Below are 22196 nucleotides of genomic sequence, written 5' to 3'. Positions count from 1 at the left end.
TCTATGGGGGGAAGGGGAGGACATTGAGTGAGAGTCTATGGTGGAGGGGGGGACATTGAGTCAGAGTCTATGGGGGAGGGGGGGACATTGAGTCAGAGTCTATGGGGGGAGGGGGGCATTGAGTCAGACTCTATGGGGGAGGGCGGACATTGAGTGAGAGTCTATGGGGGGAAGGGGAGGACATTGAGTGAGAGTCTATGGTGGAGGGGGGGACATTGAGTCAGAGTCTATGGGGGAGGGGGGGACATTGAGTCAGAGTCTATGGGGGAGGGGGCATTGAGTCAGACTCTATGGGGGAGGGCGGACATTGAGTGAGAGTCTATGGGGGGAAGGGGAGGACATTGAGTCAGAGTCTGTGGGGGAGGGGGGACATTGAGTCAGAGTCTATGGGGGAGGGGGGGACATTGAGTCAGAGTCTATGGGGGGAGGGGGGCATTGAGTCAGGACTCTATGGGGGAGGGCGGACATTGAGTGAGAGTCTATGGGGGGAAGGGGAGGACATTGAGTGAGAGTCTATGGTGGAGGGGGGGGACATTGAGTCAGAGTCTATGGGGAGGGGGGACATAGAGTCAGAGTCTATGGGGGGAGGGGGGGCATTGAGTTGGAGTCTATGGGGAGGGGGGGGACATTGAGTCAGAGTCTATGGGGAGGGGGGACATTGAGTCAGAGTCTGCGGGGGGAGGGGGGACATTGAGTCAGAGTCTGTGGGGGGAGGGGGACATTGAGTCAGAGTCTATGGGGGGAGGGGGGGACATTGAGTCAGAGTCTATGGGGGAGGGGGGACATTGAGTCAGAGTCTATGGGGGAGGGGGGGACATTGAGTCAGAGTCTGCGGGGGGAGGGGGGACATTGAGTCAGAGTCTGTGGGGGAGGGGGGACATTGAGTCAGAGTCTATGGGGGGAGGGGGGACATTGAGTCAGAGTCTATGGGTGGAGGGGGGACATTGAGTCAGAGTCTATGGGGGAGGGGGGGACATTGAGTCAGAGTCCTATGGGGGAGGGGGGCATTGAGTCAGACTCTATGGGGGAGGGCGGACATTGACGTGAGAGTCTATGGGGGAAGGGGAGGACATTGAGTGAGAGTCTATGGTGGAGGGGGGGACATTGAGTCAGAGTCTATGGGGGAGGGGGGACATAGAGTCAGAGTCTATGGGGGGAGGGGGGACATTGAGTCAGAGTCTATGGGGGGAGGGGGGGACATTGAGTCAGAGTCTATGGGGGGAGGGGGGACATTGAGTCAGAGTCTGTGGGGGGAAGGGGGACATTGAGTCAGAGTCTATGGGGGGAGGGGGGACATTGAGTCAGAGTCTATGGGGGGAGGGGGGACATTGAGTCAGAGTCTATGGGGGAGGGGGGGGACATTGAGTCAGAGTCTATGGGGGAGGGGGGCATTGAGTCAGACTCTATGGGGGAGGGCGGACATTGAGTGAGAGTCTATGGGGGGAAGGGGAGGACATTGAGTGAGAGTCTATGGTGGAGGGGGGGACATTGAGTCAGAGTCTATGGGGGAGGGGGGACATAGAGTCAGAGGTCTATGGGGGGAGGGGGGACATTGAGTCAGAGTCTATGGGGGGAGGGGGGGACATTGAGTCAGAGTCTATGGGGGGAGGGGGGACATAGAGTCAGAGTCTGTGGGGGGAGGGGGGGACATTGAGTCAGAGTCTATGGGGGGAGGGGGACATTGAGTCAGAGTCTGTGGGGGGGGAGGGGGGGGGACATTGAGTCAGAGTCTATGGGGGGAGGGGGACATTGAGTCAGAGTCTGTGGGGGAGGGGGGACATGAGTCAGAGTCTGCGGGGGAGGGGGACATTGAGTCAGAGTCTGCGGGGGGAGGGGGGACATTGAGTCAGAGTCTGTGGGGGGAGGGGGGACATTGAGTCAGAGTCTATGGGGGGAGGGGGGACATTGAGTCAGAGTCTGTGGGGGAGGGGGGACATTGAGTCAGAGTCTGTGGGGGGAGGGGGACATTGAGTCAGATTCTATGGGGGAGGGGGGATATTGAGTCAGAGTCTGCGGGGGGAGGGGGGGACATTGAGTCAGAGTCTATGGTGGCGAGAGGAGACATTCCCAACAGGAGCGGGTGGGAGATGAGTGGGTGGGATCCGGTCACTACCTGCGGAGGGGGTGGGTGTGGAGGGGTGGGGTGCGGAGGGTGGGGTGTGGAGGGGTGGGGTGGGGTACAGGTTGGCCCCGGGTCAGTGGGCCCTTGTTCACCCAACTCCACCTGACTAACGCTCTCCTTTCCCCCCCCCCCCCCCAGATAAGACTTGCTTCAACCATCTCTTCAAGTTTGAGACCATGTCCGAGATCACCAAGAACTTTGTGGTTTGCCACATCGATGCGCCTGGTCAGCAGGAGGGGGCTGCCAGCTTCCCGCCCGGGTAAGTGTGCGAAAACCACGGCAGTTCGGGGCTATCAGCGTCGCTGGCGAGGCCGGCATTTATTGCCCGTCCCCAGTCGCCCCTTGAGAAGGTGGTGGTGAGCCGCCTTCTTGAACCGCTGCAGTCCGTGTGGTGAAGGGTCTCCCACAGTGCTGTTAGGAAGGGAGTTCCAGATTTTGACCCAGCGACGATGAAGGAACGGCCGATATATTATCCAAGTCGGGATGGTGTGTGACTCGGAGGGGGACGTGCAGGTGTGTTGTTCCCATGTGCCCGCTGCCCTTGTCCTTCTAGGTGGTAGAGGTCGTGGGTTTGGGAGGTGCTGTCGAAGAAGCCTTGGCGAGTTGCTGCAGTGCATCCTGTGGATGGTGCACACTGCGGCCACGGTGCGCCGGTGGTGAAGGAGTGAATGTTTAGGGTGGTGGATGGGGTGCCGATCAAGCGGGCTGCTTTGTCCTGGATGGTGTCGAGCTTCTTGAATGTTGTTGGAGCTGCACTCATCCAGGCAAGTGGAGAGTATTCCATCACACTCCTGACTTGTGCCTTGTAGATGGTGGAGAGGCTTTGGTGAGTCAGGAGGTGAGTCACTCGCCGCAGAATACCCAACTGGACTTGTCAGTCCAAACTTGCCTCTCCTCTTTGCCTGAGGAAAACTTTAGTTCCCAGGCATGAGGGAGAGGAGAAGTGGGACATGGAGGCTCGATTCCAGGTTTCCGAGGATTCCCCAAGGTTGTGGGCGGGAGGGGGTCGGGGGTGCTGTGCTTATGCCTGGGGCGGAAAGGCCGGGTGCCTCCTTCCTCATTATCTGCCGGGTACAGTGGGCGAGGGCCCGTTTGGAGGGGCTCCCAAAAAAAACAGGTGTCGTCTTTTGTGGCTGGCTCCCCCCCCCGACTCAGATCGTAATCATTATTCCGTATCTCCGCACTCTTCCCTCGGAGAATAACGTGGAGTAGTGGAAGGATTCGCAGGCTGATTGACGTCCGGCAGGCCGCAATGAGGCCGTAACCGTCTCCCCCCTTCAGGTCGACTGACAGGGGGAGGAAGGGGGAGGGCAGCAAGGCCGGAGGTGCCTCAAGTGAGGCCTTTCGCCATCCCTCCCAACTCCTAAATGGACCCTGGGGCCTGCAGGCCGGTTTTGGACAGGGGCCGGTAGGCCCGGCAACCGGCGGCCATGACAACTGGCGGCCATTACCACTGCTGCAGGCCTCTCAACCACCCCCCCCGCATCAGTGGCTCGATTTCTATACCCAATTTTGGGGATAGCCCTGGGAGTGTTTGACGGGACGGTGTAGAGGGAGCTTTACTCTGTATCTAACCCTGTACCTGCCCCGGGAGTGTTGACGGGACGGTGTAGAGGGAGCTTTACTCTGTATCTAACCCTGTACCTGCCCTGGGAGTGTTTGACGGGACAGTGTAGAGGGAGCTTTACTCTGTATCTAACCCTGTACCTGCCCTGGGAGTGTTTGATGGGACAGTGTAGAGGGAGCTTTACTCTGTATCTAACCCTGTACCTGCCCTGGGAGTGTTTGATGGGACAGTGTAGAGGGAGCTTTACTCTGTATCTAACCCTGTACCTTGCCCTGGGAGTGTTTGATGGGACAGTGTAGAGGGAGCTTTACTCTGTATCTAACCATGTACCTGCCCTGGGAGTGTTTGATGGGACAGTGTAGAGGGAGCTTTACTCTGTATCTAACCCTGTACCTGCCCTGGGAGTGTTTGACGGGACAGTGTAGAGGGAGCTTTACTCTGTATCTAACCCTGTACCTGCCCTGGGAGTGTTTGATGGGGCAGTGTAGAGGGAGCTTTACTCTGTATCTAACCCTGTACCTGCCCTGGGAGTGTTTGATGGGGCAGTGTAGAGGGAGCTTTACTCTGTATCTAACCCTGTACCTGTCCTGGGAGTGTTTGATGGGGCAGTGTAGAGGGAGCTTTACTCTGTATCTAACCCATGCTGTACCTGCCCTGGGAGTGTTTGATGGGACAGTGTAGAGGGAGCTTTACTCTGTATCTAACCCATGCTGTACCTGCCCCGGGAGTGTTTGACGGGACAGTGTAGAGGGAGCTTTACTCTGTATCTAACCCTGTACCTGCCCTGGGAGTGTTTGATGGGGCAGTGTAGAGGGAGCTTTACTCTGTATCTAACCCTGTACCTGCCCTGGGAGTGTTTGATGGGGCAGTGTAGAGGGAGCTTTACTCTGTATCTAACCCTGTACCTGTCCTGGGAGTGTTTGATGGGACAGTGTAGAGGGAGCTTTACTCTGTATCTAACCCTGGACCTGCCCCGGGAGTGTTTGATGGGACAGTGTAGAGGGAGCTTTACTCTGTATCTAACCCTGTACCTGCCCTGGGAGTGTTTGATGGGACAGTGTAGAGGGAGCTTTACTCTGTATCTAACCCTGTACCTGCCCCGGGAGTGTTTGACGGGACAGTGTAGAGGGAGCTTTACTCTGTATCTAACCCTGTACCTGCCCTGGGAGTGTTTGATGGGACAGTGTAGAGGGAGCTTTACTCTGTATCTAACCCTGTACCTGCCCTGGGAGTGTTTGATGGGACAGTGTAGAGGGAGCTTTACTCTGTATCTAACCCTGTACCTGCCCTGGGAGTGTTTGATGGGACAGTGTAGAGGGAGCTTTACTCTGTATCTAACCATGTACCTGCCCTGGGAGTGTTTGATGGGACAGTGTAGAGGGAGCTTTACTCTGTATCTAACCCTGTACCTGCCCTGGGAGTGTTTGACGGGACAGTGTAGAGGGAGCTTTACTCTGTATCTAACCCTGTACCTGCCCTGGGAGTGTTTGATGGGGCAGTGTAGAGGGAGCTTTACTCTGTATCTAACCCTGTACCTGCCCTGGGAGTGTTTGATGGGGCAGTGTAGAGGGAGCTTTACTCTGTATCTAACCCTGTACCTGTCCTGGGAGTGTTTGATGGGGCAGTGTAGAGGGAGCTTTACTCTGTATCTAACCCATGCTGTACCTGCCCTGGGAGTGTTTGATGGGACAGTGTAGAGGGAGCTTTACTCTGTATCTAACCCATGCTGTACCTGCCCCGGGAGTGTTTGACGGGACAGTGTAGAGGGAGCTTTACTCTGTATCTAACCCTGTACCTGCCCTGGGAGTGTTTGATGGGGCAGTGTAGAGGGAGCTTTACTCTGTATCTAACCCTGTACCTGCCCTGGGAGTGTTTGATGGGGCAGTGTAGAGGGAGCTTTACTCTGTATCTAACCCTGTACCTGTCCTGGGAGTGTTTGATGGGACAGTGTAGAGGGAGCTTTACTCTGTATCTAACCCTGTACCTGCCCCGGGAGTGTTTGATGGGACAGTGTAGAGGGAGCTTTACTCTGTATCTAACCCTGTACCTGCCCTGGGAGTGTTTGATGGGACAGTGTAGAGGGAGCTTTACTCTGTATCTAACCCTGTACCTGCCCCGGGAGTGTTTGACGGGACAGTGCAGAGGGAGGCGAAATATTCTGCTTTGTGTTGTAACTATCTCTGGTGTGCCTTCTGCTCCCCAGGTACCAATACCCCTCGATGGAGCAGCTTCACGAGATGCTGCCCTGTGTCCTCCAATATTTCAAGTAAGTCTCTGCTCGTTCTTCACTGGAAGTACCTGTAACATGATTACACGTCACTGAGCGCAGAGACCGTGAGCAAGGGCAGTTTGCTCCTGATATCCCGTCGGATTAAACCACCAGACAGGGTGAAAAGGACTCACATATATTCAGTGCCTTTCATGACCTCAGGACGTCCCAAAGCACTTTACAGACACTGAAGCACTTTTTATTTTGAAGTGCAGTCACTGTTGTGATGTAGGAAACACGGCAGCCGATTTGCGCACAGCAAGATCCCGCAAACAGCAATGTGATAAATGACCAGAGCGTCTGTTTTTCTCGTGATGTTGGTTTGAGGGATAAATATCGGGCCCCAGGACACCGGGGGAAACTCCCCCCTCCTGCTCTTCTTCCAATGGTGGCCATGGGATCTTTTACGTCCACCTGAGAGGGGCAGACGGGGCCCCTCCGACAGTGCGGCGCTCCCTCAGTACTGACCCTCCGACAGTGCGGCGCTCCCTCAGTACCGCCCCTCCGACAATGCGGCGCTCCCTCAGTACCGCCCCTCCGACAGTGCGGCGCTCCCTCAGTACCGACCCTCCGACAGTGCGGCGCTCCCTCAGTACCGCCCCTCCGACAATGCGGCGCTCCCTCAGTACTGACCCTCCGACAGTGCGGCGCTCCCACAGTACTGACCTTCCGACAGTGCGGCGCTCCCTCAGTACCGACCCTCCGACAGCGCGGCGCTCCCTCAGTACCGACCATCCGACAGTGCGGCGCTCCCTCAGTACCGCCCCTCCGACAGTGCGGCGCTCCCTCAGTACCGCCCCTCCGACAGTGCGGCGCTCCCTCAGTACCGCCCCTCCGACAGTGCGGCGCTCCCTCAGTACCGACCCTCCGACAGTGCGGCGCTCCCTCAGTACCGACCCTCCGACAGTGCGGCGCTCCCTCAGTACTGACCATCCGACAGTGCGGCGCTCCCTCAGTACCGACCCTCCGACAGTGCGGCGCTCCCTCAGTACCGCCCCTCCGACAGTGCGCCGCTCCCTCAGTACCGCCCCTCCGACAGTGCGGCGCTCCCTCAGTACCGACCCTCCGACAGTGCGGCGCTCCCTCAGTACCGACCCTCCGACAGTGCGGCGCTCCCTCAGTAGTGGCCCCGGGGGAGTATCGGCCCTGGATTACGGGGCTCGAGTCTCTGGAGCGGGGACTCGAAGCCACGAATTTCTGGCTCAGAGGCGAGAGTGGGACTGACTGAGCCTCGCCTGATAGTTAACCACACGGGCCTTGTCGTTGTCTAAAGTCATCACTCCTTTACACAGGGGGTTAATTATCTTTCATGACATGTGTCCACTGGGATATCTCCCCGGCGGCCAGTAAAGTGAGGAACTTCTGCTTCCTGTATCGTTTCTTTGCACAAGGTTTTTTTTTAATCATCAGTTCAGGATTTCAGAAAGAAAAACCTTTATTTCCCTGCATCGCTATGTTTCATCCTGCTCCACCATCAGTTCTGCCTTTGCTTCAGCTTAACAAGAAAACCGAAAATGCCCCCCCTTGAAGGTGCCGGCATGGCTTCCGGGGGGCGCTGGCACGTCGCCCGCGCGGCCCGCGCTCTCCGCCCACGGCGGCGGGATATTCGACTGCGGGAGGCATCGCGACCAAGCCCCATGCCGCCCTTGCCTTCCCACCGCAGCAGGAGCCGCTGGTCAGGAGCTGGAATCCCTGCTCCCCCCCCCCCCCTCACCCAGGGTGCGCTGAGCCCGATTGTAGCCCCCTCCCTATCGCCCACCCCCACCCCCCCCCCTCGCCAAGCTACCCCGGTGCAGGCAGGGGATGTCGCTCTCTGTGTCTCTCTCTCTCTCTCTCTGTCGCACTCTGTGTCTCATTCTCCCTCTCGCTCTTCCTCCCTCTCTCTCTCTCTGTTGCTCTCTGTGCCTCATTCTCTCTCTCTCTCTCTCTCTCTGTTGCTCTCTGTGTCTCATTCTCTCCCTCTCTCTCTCTCTGTTGCTCTCTGTGTCTCATTCTCTCTCTCTCTCTCTCTGTTGCTCTCTGTGTCTCATTCTCTCTCTCTCTCTCTCTCTGTTGCTCTCTGTGTCTCATTCTCTCCCTCTCTCTCTCTCTGTTGCTCTCTGTGTCTCATTCTCTCCCTCTCTCTCTCTCTGTTGCTCTCTGTGTCTCATTCTCTCCCTCTCTCTCTCTCTGTTGCTCTCTGTGTCTCATTCTCTCTCTCTCTGTTGCTCTCTGTGTCTCATTCTCTCTCTCTCTCTCTCTCTCTGTTGCCCTCTGTGTCTCATTCTCTCCCTCTCTCTCTCTGTTGCTCTCTGTGTCTCATTCTCTCTCTCTCTCTCTCTCTGTTGCTCTCTGTGTCTCATTCTCTCTCTCTCTCTCTGTTGCTCTCTGTGTCTCATTCTCTCTCTCTCTCTCTGTTGCTCTCTGTGTCTCATTCTCTCTCTCTCTCTCTGTTGCTCTCTGTGTCTCATTCTCTCTCTCTCTCTCTCTGTTGCCCTCTGTGTCTCATTCTCTCCCTCTCTCTCTCTCTGTTGCTCTCTGTGTCTCATTCTCTCTCTCTCTCTCTCTCTGTTGCTCTCTGTGTCTCATTCTCTCTCTCTCTCTCTCTGTTGCCCTCTGTGTCTCATTCTCTCTCTCTCTCTCTCTGTTGCTCTCTGTGTCTCATTCTCTCTCTCTCTCTCTCTGTTGCTCTCTGTGTCTCATTCTCTCTCTCTCTCTCTCTGTTGCTCTCTGTGTCTCATTCTCCCTCTCTCTCTTCCTCCCTCTCTCTCTCTCTGTTGCTCTGTGTCTCATTCTCCCTCTCTCTCTTCCTCCCTCTCTCTCTCTCTGTTGCTCTGTGTCTCATTCTCCCTCTCTCTCTTCCTCCCTCTCTCTCTCTGTTGCTCTCTGTGTCTCATTCTCCCTCTCGCTCTTCCTCCCTCGCTCTCTCTCTGTTGCTCTCTGTGTCTCATTCTCTCTCTCTCTCTCTGTTGCCCTCTGTGTCTCATTCTCTCTCTCTCTCTCTCTGTTGCTCTCTGTGTCTCATTCTCTCTCTCTCTCTCTCTGTTGCTCTCTGTGTCTCATTCTCCCTCTCTCTCTTCCTCCCTCTCTCTCTCTCTGTTGCTCTCTGTGTCTCATTCTCCCTCTCTCTCTTCCTCCCTCTCTCTCTCTCTGTCGCACTCTGTGTCTCATTCTCTCTCTCTCCCTCTCTCTCTCTCTGTTGCTCTCTGTGTCTCATTCTCTCTCTCTCTCTCTCTCTCTGTTGCTGTCTGTGTCTCTCTCTCCTTCTCTCTCTCTCTGTTGCTCTCTGTGTCTCATTCTCTCTCTCTCTCTCTCTGTTGCTCTCTGTGTCTCTCTCTCCCTCTCTCTCTGTTGCTCTCTGTGTCTCATTCTCTCTCTCTCTCTCTCTGTTGCCCTCTGTGTCTCATTCTCTCTCTCTCTCTCTCTCTGTTGCTCTCTGTGTCTCTCTCTCCCTCTCTCTCTCTGTTGCTCTCTGTGTCTCATTCTCTCTCTCTCTCTCTGTTGCTCTCTGTGTCTCATTCTCTCTCTCTCTCTCTCTCTGTTGCCCTCTGTGTCTCATTCTCACTCTCTCTCTCTCTCACCCTCTCTCTTTCTCTCTCTATCTCTCTCACCCTCTCTCTGTTTCTCTCTATCTCACTGTCTCTCTTACCCTCTCTCTGTCTCTCTCACCCTCTCTCTGTTTCTCTCTCAATCTCTGTCTCTCACCCTCTCTCTGTTTCTCTCTCTCTATCTCTGTCTCTCTTACCCTCTCTCTGTTTCTCTCTCTCTATCTCTGTCTCTCTCACCCTCTCTCTGTTTCTCTCTCTCTATCTCTCTGTTTCTCTCTCAATCTCTGTCTCTCACCCTCTCTCTGTTTCTCTCTCTCTATCTCTGTCTCTCTCACCCTCTCTCTGTTTCTCTCTCTCTATCTCTCTGTTTCTCTCTCTCTCTATCTCTCTGTTTCTCTCTATCTATCTCTCTGTCTTTCTCACCCTCTCTCTGCTCCTCTATCTCTGTCTCTCTTACCCTCTCTCTGACTCTCACCCTCTCTCTGTTTCTCTCTCTCTCTGTCTCTCACCCTCTCTCTGTTCCTCTCTCTATCTCTCTCACCCTCTCTCTGTTTCTCTCTCAATCTCTGTCTCTCACCCTCTCTCTGTTCCTCTCTCAATCTCTGTCTCTCACCCTCTCTCTGTTCCTCTCTCTCTCTCTCTCACCCTCTCTCTGTTCCTCTCTCTCTCTCTCTCACCCTCTCTCTGTTTCTCTCTCAATCTCTGTCTCTCACCCTCTCTCTGTTCCTCTCTCTCTCTCTCTCACCCTCCCTCTGTTCCTCTCTCTCTCTCTCTCTCACCCTCTCACTCTCTCTCACCCTCTCTCTGTTCCTCTCTTTCTCTCTCTCTCACCCTCTCTCTGTTCCTCTCTCTCTCACCCTCTCTCTGTTCTCTCTCTCTCTCTCACCCTCTCTCTGTTCTCTCACCCTCTCTCTGTTCCTCTCTCTCTCTCTGTTCCTCTCTCTCTCTCTCTCTCACCCTCTCTCTCTCTCTCTCTCTCCCTCTCTCTGTTCTCTCTCTCTCACCCTCTCTCTGTTCTCTCTCTCTCTCTCTCACCCTCTCTCTGTTTCTCTCTCTCTCTGTCTCTCACCCTCTCTCTGTTCCTCTCTCTATCTCTCTCACCCTCTCTCTGTTTCTCTCTCTCTATCTCTCTGTTTCTCTCTATCTATCTCTCTGTCTTTCTCACCCTCTCTCTGCTCCTCTCTCTATCTCTGTCTCTCTTACCCTCTCTCTGACTCTCACCCTCTCTCTGTTTCTCTCTCTCTCTGTCTCTCACCCTCTCTCTGTTCCTCTCTCTATCTCTCTCACCCTCTCTCTGTTTCTCTCTCAATCTCTGTCTCTCACCCTCTCTCTGTTCCTCTCTCTCTCTCTCTCACCCTCTCTCTGTTCCTCTCTCTCTCTCCCTCTCTCTGTTCCTCTCTGTCTCTCTCTCTCTCTCTCTCTCCCTCTCTCTGTTCCTCTCTGTCTGTCTGTCTCTCTCTCTCCCTCTCTCTCTCTCACCCTCTCTCTGTTTCTCTCTCTCTATCTCTGTCTCTCTCACCCTCTCTCTGTTTCTCTCTCTCTATTTCTCTCTATCTATCTCTCTGTCTTTCTCACCCTCTCTCTGCTCCTCTCTCTATCTCTGTCTCTCTTACCCTCTCTCTGACTCTCACCCTCTCTCTGTTTCTCTCTCTCTCTCTCTGTCTCTCACCCTCTCTCTGTTTCTCTCTCAATCTCTGTCTCTCACCCTCTCTCTGTTCCTCTCTCTCTCTCTCACCCTCTCTCTGTTCCTCTCTCTCTCTCCCTCTCTCTGTTCCTCTCTGTCTCTCTCTCTGTCTCTCTCCCTCTCTCTGTTCCTCTCTGTCTGTCTCTCTCTCTCTCACCCTCTCTCTCTCTCACCCTCTCTCTGTTTCTCTCTCTCTATCTCTGTCTCTCTCACCCTCTCTCTGTTTCTCTCTCTCTATCTCTCTGTTTCTCTCTATCTATCTCTCTGTCTTTCTCACCCTCTCTCTGCTCCTCTCTCTATCTCTGTCTCTCTTACCCTCTCTCTGACTCTCACCCTCTCTCTGTTTCTCTCTCTCTCTCTGTCTCTCTCTCTGTTCCTCTCTCTCTCTCTCACCCTCTCTCTGTTCCTCTCTCTCTCTCTCACCCTCTCTCTGTTCCTCTCTCTCTCTGTCTCTCACCCTCCCTCTGTTCCTCTCTCTCTCTCACCCTCTCTCTGTTCCTCTCTCTCTCTGTCTCTCACCCTCCCTCTGTTCCTCTCCCTCTCTCACCCTCTCTCTCTCTCTCTCTCTCCCTCTCTCTGTTCTCTCTCTCTCACCCTCTCTCTGTTCCTCTCTCTCTCTCTCTCACCCTCTCTCTGTTCCTCTCTCTCTCTCCCTATGCCCGTCATTTCCTCACTCTCTCTTTCTCTCTCTCCCTTTCCTTCTGCAGTTTCCGAAGCATCATCGGAATGGGAACAGGAGCTGGAGCCTACGTCCTCGCCAAGTTTGCTGTGAGTCACGCCTTTCCCTGAAAACTTCGAAACACAGAGAGAGGAGGAATGGCGCGATGCCTTTGTAAAATGTCTTAATCCTCGTTTACCCGACCCTCCCGCCCTCTCGCCCAGCCCCCCCATCAAATTGGGGAACGGATTCCGATGGAGAGGAAATTCAGGCGGTCCCTGTATCGCACGGCCGATCCGCACTGACAGATTTTACCGGACGGGCGACAAGTTCGAGATGGGATCACGTCTCACCCCAGAGGCATCCACAGTTCCGTCTGTCGCTGACCGGCGTGGTTTGTCGGGATAGAACAGGGGGAGGGGCAGGTCCTCACCCCGGGCTTTTACTGCGACGCCGTAACATGGTCGCACGTCCGACGAGGTTACGGCGGAGAGTCCGAGGGAAACCCGGGGCCGTTGAGCGGTCAGTGCGGCAGGGAGGGAGAGGCGGACGTGCGTCTGAAAGCGGTGGTGCATTCCTGCCCGTAGGTGGGAATGTGGCATCGTGAGGGGGCTCCGTCCGATGCAGGTCACTCATTGTGGCCAAAGAAACGGCCAAGAACTGTCCCTTCTTCCTAAGATCAATCCCACCTACCCAGCTTCTCCCCGTATCCCTCAATCCCACCTACCCACCTTCTCCCCGTATCCCTCAATCCCACCTACCCACCTTCTCCCTGTACCCCTCAATCCCACCTACCCACCTTCTCCCCGTATCCCTCAAACCCACCTACCCACCTTCTCCCCGTATCCCTCAATCCCACCTACCCACCTTCTCCCCGTATCCCTCAATCCCACCTACCCACCTTCTCCCCGTATCCCTCAATCCCACCTACCCACCTTCTCCCCGTATCCCTCAATCCCACCTACCCACCTTCTCCCCGTATCCCTCAATCCCACCTACCCACCTTCTCCCCGTATCCCTCAAACCCACCTACCCACCTTCTCCCCGTATCCCTCAATCCCACCTACCCACCTTCTCCCCGTATCCCTCAATCCCACCTACCCACCTTCTCCCCGTATCCCTCAATCCCACCTTCTCCCCGTATCCCTCAATCCCACCTACCCACCTTCTCCCCGTATCCCTCAATCCCACCTACCCACCTTCTCAAGGTATCCCTCAATCCCACCTTCTCCCCGTATCCCTCAATCCCACCTCCCACCTTCTCCCCGTATCCCTCAATCCCACCTACCCACCTTCTCCCCGTATCCCTCAATCCCACCTTCTCCCCATATCCCTCAATCCCACCTACCCACCTTCTCCCCGTATCCCTCAATCCCACCTACCCACCTTCTCAAGGTATCCCTCAATCCCACCTTCTCCCCGTATCCCTCAATCCCACCTCCCACCTTCTCCCCGTATCCCTCAATCCCACCTACCCACCTTCTCCCCGTATCCCTCAATCCCACCTTCTCCCCATATCCCTCAATCCCACCTACCCACCTTCTCCCCGTATCCCTCAAACCCACCTACCCACCTTCTCCCCGTATCCCTCAATCCCACCTACCCACCTTCTCCCCGTATCCCTCAATCCCACCTACCCACCTTCTCAAGGTATCCCTCAATCCCACCTTCTCCCCGTATCCCTCAATCCCACCTACCCACCTTCTCCCCGTATCCCTCAATCCCACAAACCCACCTTCTCCCCGTATCCCTCAATCCCACCAACTCACCTTCTCCCCGTATCCCTCAATCCCACCTACCCACCTTCTCAAGGTATCCCTCAATCCCACCTTCTCCCCATATCCCTCAATCCCACCTACCCACCTTCTCCCCGTCTCCCTCAATCCCACCTTCTCCCCGTATCCCTCAATCCCACCAACCCACCTTCTCCCCGTCTCCCTCAATCCCACCTTCTCCCCGTTTCCCTCAATCTCTTCCCTCTTCACAAAATCACCCCCTGCCCATGACTCCATTTACACTGTCCACTGACTCTGTGTCCTGTTACCCTCTGGATGGAAGAGTTCTCCCTGCCTTGACCCATGGGTGAGATCTACTCCAAAACAAATAAGAAAGTTTTGCATTGATATGGCGCTGTCACCACCTCAAGACGTCCCAAAGTGTTTTACAGCCAATTAATTACTTTTGAAGTATGGTCACTGTTGTAATGTAGGAAATGCGGCAGCCAATTTGCGCACAGCAAGATCCCACAAACAGCTGAGCGGTGTTGGTTTGAGTGACAAATATCGGCCCCAGGACACCGGGGGGGACCTCCCCGCTGCTCCTCTTCCAATAGTGGCCGTGGGATCCTGTACGTCCACCTGAGAGGGGCAGACGGGGGGCCCTCGGTTTAACGTCTCATCCGAAAGACGGCACCTCCGACAGTGCTGCACTCCCTCAGTACTGGCACTGGGAATCTCGGCCCTGGATCATGGGGCTCGAGTGTCCGGAGCGGGGCCTCCAACCCTCGACCTTCTCACTCAGGGGGGGAAGAGTGAGACTGACTGAGCCATGGCTGAGGCTTTACCTTCCCGCTGTCATAAACAGAATGAGCCCCATTCCATAACCATCCTGCGGAATTTAAAAGGGATGATTTCCCGCTTCAACGAACCAGAAATGTTGTGCGGAATTTGGGGACGAGGCATTGCCTCAGAGCAACACTTCCGGAATCTTCCAGCCGAGATGAGCTGGAGGCTTGAGTCTCTCCTTAACCACCTCTGTCCCATTTAATATTTTATACCCTCGATCGAGTCCCTCCTTAACCCCCCCTATCACATTTAATATTTTATACCCTCAATCGGGTCCCTCCTTAACCCCCTCTATCCCATTTAATATTTTATACCCTCGATCGGGTCCCTCCTTAAGCCCCTCTATCCCATTTAATATTTTATACCCTCGATCGAGTCCCTCCTTAACCCCCACTATCCCATTTAATATTTTATACCCTCGATCGGGTCCCTCCTTAACCCCCTCTATCCCATTTAATATTTTATACCCTCGATCGAGTCCCTCCTTAACCCCCTCTATCCCATTTAATATTTTATACCCTCGATCGGGTCCCTCCTTAACCCCCTCTATCCCATTTAATATTTTATACCCTCGATCGAGTCCCTCCTTAACCCCCTCTATCCCATTTAATATTTTATACCCTCGATCGAGTCCCTCCTTAACCCCCTCTATCCCATTTAATATTTTATACCCTCGATCGGGTCCCTCCTTAACCCCCTCGATCCCATTTAATATTTTATACCCTCGATCGGGTCCCTCCTTGACCCATTTGCTTGGCGATTGCTCATTGGCGTTCAGTCCAATGTCATCAAGTGTTGCCACAGGGCTCTCTGAAGGGTCTTGTCCAGGGGGCCCTCTGAATCCAGGGGTCACGTCAGACGGCCAGGCCCCATGTCCAGCTGACTTTCAAACTATTACGGTAGTGAGTTTTAAAGAAGGGTTTTCACGGAGGGCTGCGAGTGACTGCTGTGCGGTTTGTCTTCCACAGCGCTACTCTCCCGATCTTGTGGAGGGTCTGGTTCTCCTCAACATAGACCCCAACGCCAAGGGCTGGATGGACTGGGCCGCCTCCAAGGTACGTCCACGAAGGGACCGGGGTGGGGGGGTTGGTCATAATAGATACCCGAGAGTGAGTTACAGGCTGGAATCTAATCGAGGGGTTCGGGGGGTTTATATATAGAATAACAGATACCCGGGAGTGAGTTACAGGCTGGAATCTAATCGAGGGGTTCGGGGGGGTTTATATATAGAATAACAGATACCCGGGAGTGAGTTACAGGCTGGAATCTAATCGAGGGGTTCGGGGGGGTTTATATATAGAATAACAGATACCCGGGAGTGAGTTACAGGCTGGAATCTAATCGAGGGGTTCGGGGGGTTTATATATAGAATAACAGATACCCGGGAGTGAGTTACAGGCTGGAATCTAATCGAGGGGTTTGGGGGGGTTTATATATAGAATAACAGATACCCGGGAGTGAGTTACAGGCTGGAATCTAATCGAGGGGTTCAGGGGGTTTATATATAGAATAATAGATACCCGGGAGTGAGTTACAGACTGGAATCTAATCGAGGGGTTCGGGGGGTTTATATATAGAATAATAGATACCCGGGAGTGAGTTCCAGGCTGGAATCTAATCGAGGGGTTCGGGGGGTTTATATATAGAATAACAGATACCCGGGAGTGAGTTACAGGCTGGAATCTAATCGAGGGGTTCGGGGGGTTTATATATAAAATAACAGATACCTGGGAGTGAGTTCCAGGCTGGAATCTAATCGAGGGGTTCGGGGGGTTTATATATAAAATAACAGATACCTGGGAGTGAGTTCCAGGCTGGAATCTAATCGAGGTTAATCTCTTGTGAATCTCCCTTGTTTAGATCACGGGTCTGACCAGTTCGCTGAGTGATGTGATCCTCGCTCACCTGTTCAGCCAGGTGAGTAGGAGAGACTGATGGGGCCGTGAGTTTTGATTCAGGGTCCTACAGGATGAGGGGGTAAGGTCCATGTAATCCGGACGCGCCACTCCTTGCGAGGTCCGTTGGTAACTTTGGGCCCCTCTCGATTGGCGGGGTCCGTGGCGCACGATGCACCGCGGGCTGTTTCTGAGAGAGGCCATGAGGCTTTCGGCGGAGAAAGACCCTCTTCTGACGTCCTGTTCCCTTGCCTAACGCAGGAAGAGCTCTCAAACAACTCCGAGCTGATCAGCACCTACCGCCAACACATCACAGAAGGCAATGCCCTGAACAACATTGAACTGTACTGGAACAGCTACAACAGGTAACCACCATGCCTCGGAGGCGGGGAGGGGGGCGGCATAGCAGGATGCAACCACGGCACAGAAGGGGCTTGGCCACCATTGAGAGACAGGGGCGGTCCCTTGTCGCTAAGTGGGTGGGTGAGCGTTTCAAGATGGCGGCCCGTTACCACCTTCTCCAGGTGGGCAACTACGGACGGGCAATAAACGCCAGGGGGCCCTGTCAGCGACCCCCATATCCCCAGAATGAAAAATAAAACCGGGGAGTATTTGAAGGGAAACTTACTTTAAAAAAAAGGAATTTGAGACGTGACTTGTGATCCCAGGGATGAGGGACTTCAGTTACGTGGAGAGACTGGAGAAGCTGGGGTTGTTCTCCTTGGAGCGGAGACGGTCGCGAGGAGATTTGATCGAGGCGTTCAAAATCACGAAGGGTCTCGACAGAGTAGATAGAGAGAAACTGTTCCCATTGGCGGAAGGGTCAAGAACCAGAGGACGTAGATTTTAGCTGATTGGCCAAAGAACCAAAGGCGACATGAGGAAAAACTTTTTTTTATATATAAACGCAGCGAGTGATTAGGATCTGGAATGCACTGCCCGAGGGGGTGGTGGAGGCAGATTCAATCGTGGCCTTCAAAAGGGAACTGGATAAGTACTTGAAAGGAAAAAAAAATGCAGGGCTACGGGGATAGGGCGGGGGAGCGGGACTAGCTGGATTGCTCTTGCGTGGAGCTGGCGCGGACTCGATGGGCCGAATGGCCTCCTTCCGTGCTGTAACCGTTTCTATGATTCTAAGCGTGAAGGGGCTTGGGAGGAACAGGTGACCTTGTCCCAAAGCTCTCCACCACTGGGTGGAGGCACGGTGGCGGGGGGGGTGGGTTTCCTCATCTCACGTCTGGGTCTGTCGTCGACTAATTGGTAAACTATTTGTTGCTATGGTTAATCAAGAGCTCCCTTTATCGTCGCATCTTGCGGCTGTCAGGATGGTAGGAGGTAGCTCGGTGGCCTTTTTACCCCCAGCGATTCCCAGGGATATTATATTTGGAATCAGTGCCCTGGGTTTCGGGAGGGGTGGGGAGCAGTTCAGCCAGGGTTCCTGCTCCCGATCAGGACCCAGTAATTCCTGTTGGGCGGGATTGGGCTCAGGCTAATTGAATGCCCTGCAGACCCTTAGTGTCTGGGCGCACATATGAAGAATGGGTCTCTTGGGCTCGATACGGGGAGAACGTAGGAACAGGAGGAGGCCATTCAGCCCCTCGAGCCTGTTCCGCCATTCAACGAGATCATGGCTGACCTGTACCTCAACTCCATTTACCCGCCTTTGCTCCGTATCTCTCGATACCCAACAAAAGTCCATCAATTGATCGATCTCAGTCTTGAAAACTCCAATTGATCCCCCCAGCATCCACAGCCTTTTTTGGGGGGGGGAGAGTTCCAGATTTCCACTCCCCTTTGTGTGAAGAAGTGCTTCCTGACATCACCCCTGAACGGCCTGGCTCTAATTTTAAGATTGTGCCCCCCTCGTTCTCGATTCACCCACCAGAAGAAATAGTTACACGGCATTTATCCTGTCGAACGGTGTTAACATTTTAAACGCCTCAATCAGGATCAGCCCTCAATCATCTCTACTCGAGGGAATACAAGCCAGGTTCATGCAACCTGTCCTCGTAATTTAACCCTTTCAGCCCCGGTGAATCTGCCCCACACCCCCTCCAAGGGCCAATATCTCCTTCCTGAGGTGCGGTGCCCAGAGCTGAACACCGTGCTCCAGATGGGGTCTAACCAGAGCTCTGTCCATAATTTCCACCCTTTGTATTCCAGCCCTCTGAGATAAAGGCCAACAGTTCATTCACCTTTTGAATTATTTTTTGTCTCTGTCCACTGGCTTTTAGTGATTTCTGTACTTGGACCCCTGAATCTCTCTGCTCCTCCACAGTTCTGAGCTTCTCGCCATTTAGGATATACTCTGATCGATCTTTCTTAGGTCCAAAGTGGACGACCTCACACTTTCCCACACTGAACTCCATCTGCCACAGTTTTGCCCACTCACTTAATAGCAGGTGAATGGGAAAAGTGGCAAATGTTTCAGGGTGAAACTATCTCCCCGATACGAAGGGCATAGAATTTACAGCTCAGAAAGAGGCCATTCGGCCCGACTGCTCCGTGCTGGTGTTTATGCTCCACACGAGCCTCCTCCCTCCCTACTTCATCTCACCCTCTCAGCATCTCCTTCTATTCCTTTCTCCCTCCTGTGTTTATCGAGCTTCCCCTTAAATCCATCTCCACTATTCACCTCGACTGCTCCTTGTGGGAGCGAGTTCCACATTCTCACCGCTCTCTGGGTAAAGAAGTTTCTCCTGAATTCCCGATTGGATTTATTAGTGACTATCTTATATTGACGTCCCTCTAGTTCTGGTCTCCCCCCACAAGTGGAAACATGTTCTCTACGTCTACCCTATCGAACCCTTTCGTTATCTTAAAGACCTCGATCAGGTCACTCCCTCAGTCTTCTCCTTTCTAGAGAAAAGAGCCCCAGCCTGTTCAGTCTTTCCTGATAGTTATAACCTCTCAGTTCTGGTATCATCCTTGTAAATCTTTGTTGCACCTTCTCCAGTGTCTTTATATCCTTTTTATAATACGGAGACCAGAACTGTTCACAGTGCTCCAAGTGTGGTCTATCCAAGGTTCTATACAAGTTTAACATAACTTCTCTGCTTTTCAATTCTATCCGTCCAGAAATGAACCCCAGTGCTTGGTTTGCCTTTGTTAACCTGCGTCACTACTTTTAGTGATTTGTGTATCTGTACCCCCAGATCCCTCTGCTCCTCTCCCCCACTTAGACTTTTATTATCCCAGCAGTATATTGAGGCTAAGAGTTGTTCCTTTTCTTTTACACGACAGCCGCCGTGACCTGGAGATCGATCGAGTTGGAGCAGGCACTTTGAAGTAAGGCCAGAGCATTTTTAAAAAAAAATCTTCTGTCTGTATGGACCGGTCTTTCCGTCTGTATCTGCCCGTGCCCTTCTGACAATTTAACCGTATCTCTCTGTACAAATTACCGGTGGGTTTACCTCCAGTGCCAGCTGTTGTCGCTGGCAGCCCAGGGCGAGGAGATGGGAGTCTTGGTGTCGACACGATATCTCAGTCCGAGATTTTTATCCCCCTCTGTCTGGGGGCTGGATTTGACTCCATGTCTTAAGAACATAAGAAATAGGAGCAGGAGTCGGCCATTCGGCCCCTCGAGCCTGCTCCGCTATCCAATAAGATCGTGGCTGATCTTTGACCTCAACTCCACTTTCCCGCCCGATCCCCTTGATTCCCCTCGAGTCCAGAAATCCATCTATCTCAGCCTTGGATATATCCACAGCCCTCTGGGGTAGAGAATGCCAAAGATTCACCACCCTCTGAGTGAAGAAATTCCTCCTCATCTCAGTCTCGAATGGCCGACCCCGTATCCTGCCGCTTTGTCCCGGAAGGTGAAAGGTCAGTGTCTGATCCACTGACCCCACCCAGTCCCGCATCGCAGAGAGGGGGAGACAGTCACCCCCTCTGCCTGGATTTGACCGGTGATGCCCTGGTGTAAGCTCTCAGTAACTGGCTGTTTGTGTGTTGGCCTGCAGGTGCCCGGTGATGTTGGTGGTGGGTGATCATGCTCCTCATGAGGACGCTGTGGTAAGTCAGCCCAACTCCTGACCTACCCTTCGCGTAACGAGTAGCCGGGGGCGGAGGAGGGGGCCAGCGGTCTAAAATGAAGCAACAACAACTTGCATTCATATGGCGCCTTTTTAACCTAATAAAATGTCCCCGAGGCGCTTCACAGGAGCGATTAGCAGACAAAAATTCGGCACTGAGTCAAAGGAGACAACTCCAGAAACTCGAGCCCCATAATCCAGGGCCGACACTCTCCCCCCGGTGCCGGGACCGAGGGGGTGGGACCGAGGGAGCGCTGCACCGACCCGAGGGGGCGGGACCGAGGGAGCGCCGCACCGCCGGAGGGGGCCGTCTTTCGGATGAGACGTTAAACCGAGGGGCCCCCGTCTGCCCCTCTCAGGTGGGACGTAAAAGATCCCACGGCCGCTATTGGAAGAAGAGCAGGAGGGGGGGAGTTCTCCCCGGTGTCCCGTCATCCCTCAACCAACATCATGAAAACAGATGATCTGGTCATTTATCACATTGGCTGTTTGTGGGATCTTGCTGTGCGCAAATTGGCTGCCGCGTCTCCCTACATTACAACACCTCAAAAAAAAAAGTACCTCGTTGTCTGTAAAGCGCCTTGGGACGTCCTGAGGCGGTGAAAGGCGCAGTCTATAAAACGCAAGTGCCGTCTCCCTTTCTTAGGAAGCTTGGTCGTAGAGGTAGGTTTTAAGGAGGGTCTGAATGGATACAGAGACGTGGGGACCAAGGGTCAGGGTACCGCCCGTTTCCAGAGCAACGGCCTTTGAGTACCGGCACAGCCCTCTGGTCCGTTCCGACAGGCCAGCGGAGGCCGTGAATCTGGCTGCTTTTATCCCTTCCCTGCCACGGAAGCGGTGGTGGGCCGGGGAAGAGGTGGGGGGAAGAGGGGCACTGATTTTACCCTCACTGGGGGGGGGGGGGGGGGGGCACGGCTCAATGAAGGGGTTAAAGGTCACGACCGGTCGACGGAGCGTTAAATTGCCGCGACTCGTTTGCCCTCTTGACCTCGGACGGTGTAACCTGTCCGGGGCGGGTGGGGTCTCTCAGCACTAGCCGGTGGGGCGGGCGTCGAGGGGGGGGGGGCGGGTATACAATTGGCCCCCCTCACGGAAAAGGTAGGCTCGCGCCCGATCGTCGGTAATCTGAGCGAGGGAACCGTCCACCTGCGGTGAGCAGCGAGGGCTCCAATCCCCCCGGGCAATTGGACGCGCCAGCCCAACGGCCGACCCGGACTGACCGCGCGGCGCCTGGCGAGCGAGTTCCGGCCACCGGGCCCACCCCGATGGAGGCGCGCGCGGGGCCACCCCTCTCGGGTTGGAGGGATTGTGGGAGCGCCTTCAGCACACGGGCGGACGGGGCTCAAGAAGGCGGCCCGCGCTCACCCGTCTCCCGATCGGCAATAAATGCCAGGGGGGGGGGGGGGGGTCTTGCCTCAATCCGCTAGTAAGTTGGGGTGAGGAAGGAGTGAGGTTGCAGCCCCGTTACGGTCCGGACCCCTTTTGCAGGGGGATAATCCGCTCTTTTTAAACGTTCCAGGTGGAATGCAACGCAAAGCTGGATCCAACCCAGACCTCTTTCCTCAAGGTAAGGCTGGTTTAATGGGGAGACGGACAGGGAGCTGCTAAAGCGCCTTAACTTTTTCAAGGGGCTTTCTGACACCCCTTCAGTGGTGCCGCAGTGGAAGATTCCACGATTCCCCCCTCCTGCCTTCGCATTTGGACTATTTTCGGTGAAGCAGCGGTTTCTGAGAGGGTGGCATCTGGTGAATGAGCAGCAGAATTGCATTGGGTCTCCACAGTGGGGGTGAACGGGAAGGGGTTTGGGTCCATTGGGATTGTGTACAATGGAGTGAATGGGAAGGGGTTTGGGTCCATTGGGATTGTGTACAATGGG

At 54.4% G+C, this 22196-nt stretch overlaps 1 protein-coding gene across 2 annotated transcripts in view; it reads left to right on the top strand.

Moving 5' to 3' along the window:
- The first annotated feature begins 2266 nt into the window (after positions 1-2266).
- The window catches only part of LOC137308571 (protein NDRG2-like), a 28285-nt gene continuing 8355 nt past the window's right edge, over positions 2267-22196 (top strand). For both annotated transcript variants that reach the window (XM_067977187.1, XM_067977186.1), the window contains exons 1-9: positions 2267-2381; positions 5893-5955; positions 11877-11937; positions 15360-15446; positions 16252-16308; positions 16548-16651; positions 19530-19574; positions 20249-20300; positions 21840-21887. In XM_067977187.1, the coding sequence (XP_067833288.1) occupies positions 2299-2381; positions 5893-5955; positions 11877-11937; positions 15360-15446; positions 16252-16308; positions 16548-16651; positions 19530-19574; positions 20249-20300; positions 21840-21887 (600 nt within the window). In that variant the 5' untranslated portion in view covers positions 2267-2298. The remainder of the gene's footprint in view (positions 2382-5892; positions 5956-11876; positions 11938-15359; positions 15447-16251; positions 16309-16547; positions 16652-19529; positions 19575-20248; positions 20301-21839; positions 21888-22196) is intronic.

The sequence above is a fragment of the Heptranchias perlo genome, unplaced genomic scaffold (genome assembly GCF_035084215.1).
Source record: "Heptranchias perlo isolate sHepPer1 unplaced genomic scaffold, sHepPer1.hap1 HAP1_SCAFFOLD_1336, whole genome shotgun sequence".
NCBI classification, from domain to species: domain Eukaryota; kingdom Metazoa; phylum Chordata; class Chondrichthyes; order Hexanchiformes; family Hexanchidae; genus Heptranchias; species Heptranchias perlo.
Note: the sequence above shows the minus strand (reverse complement) of the source record. Positions and strands in the feature narration are given on the sequence as shown.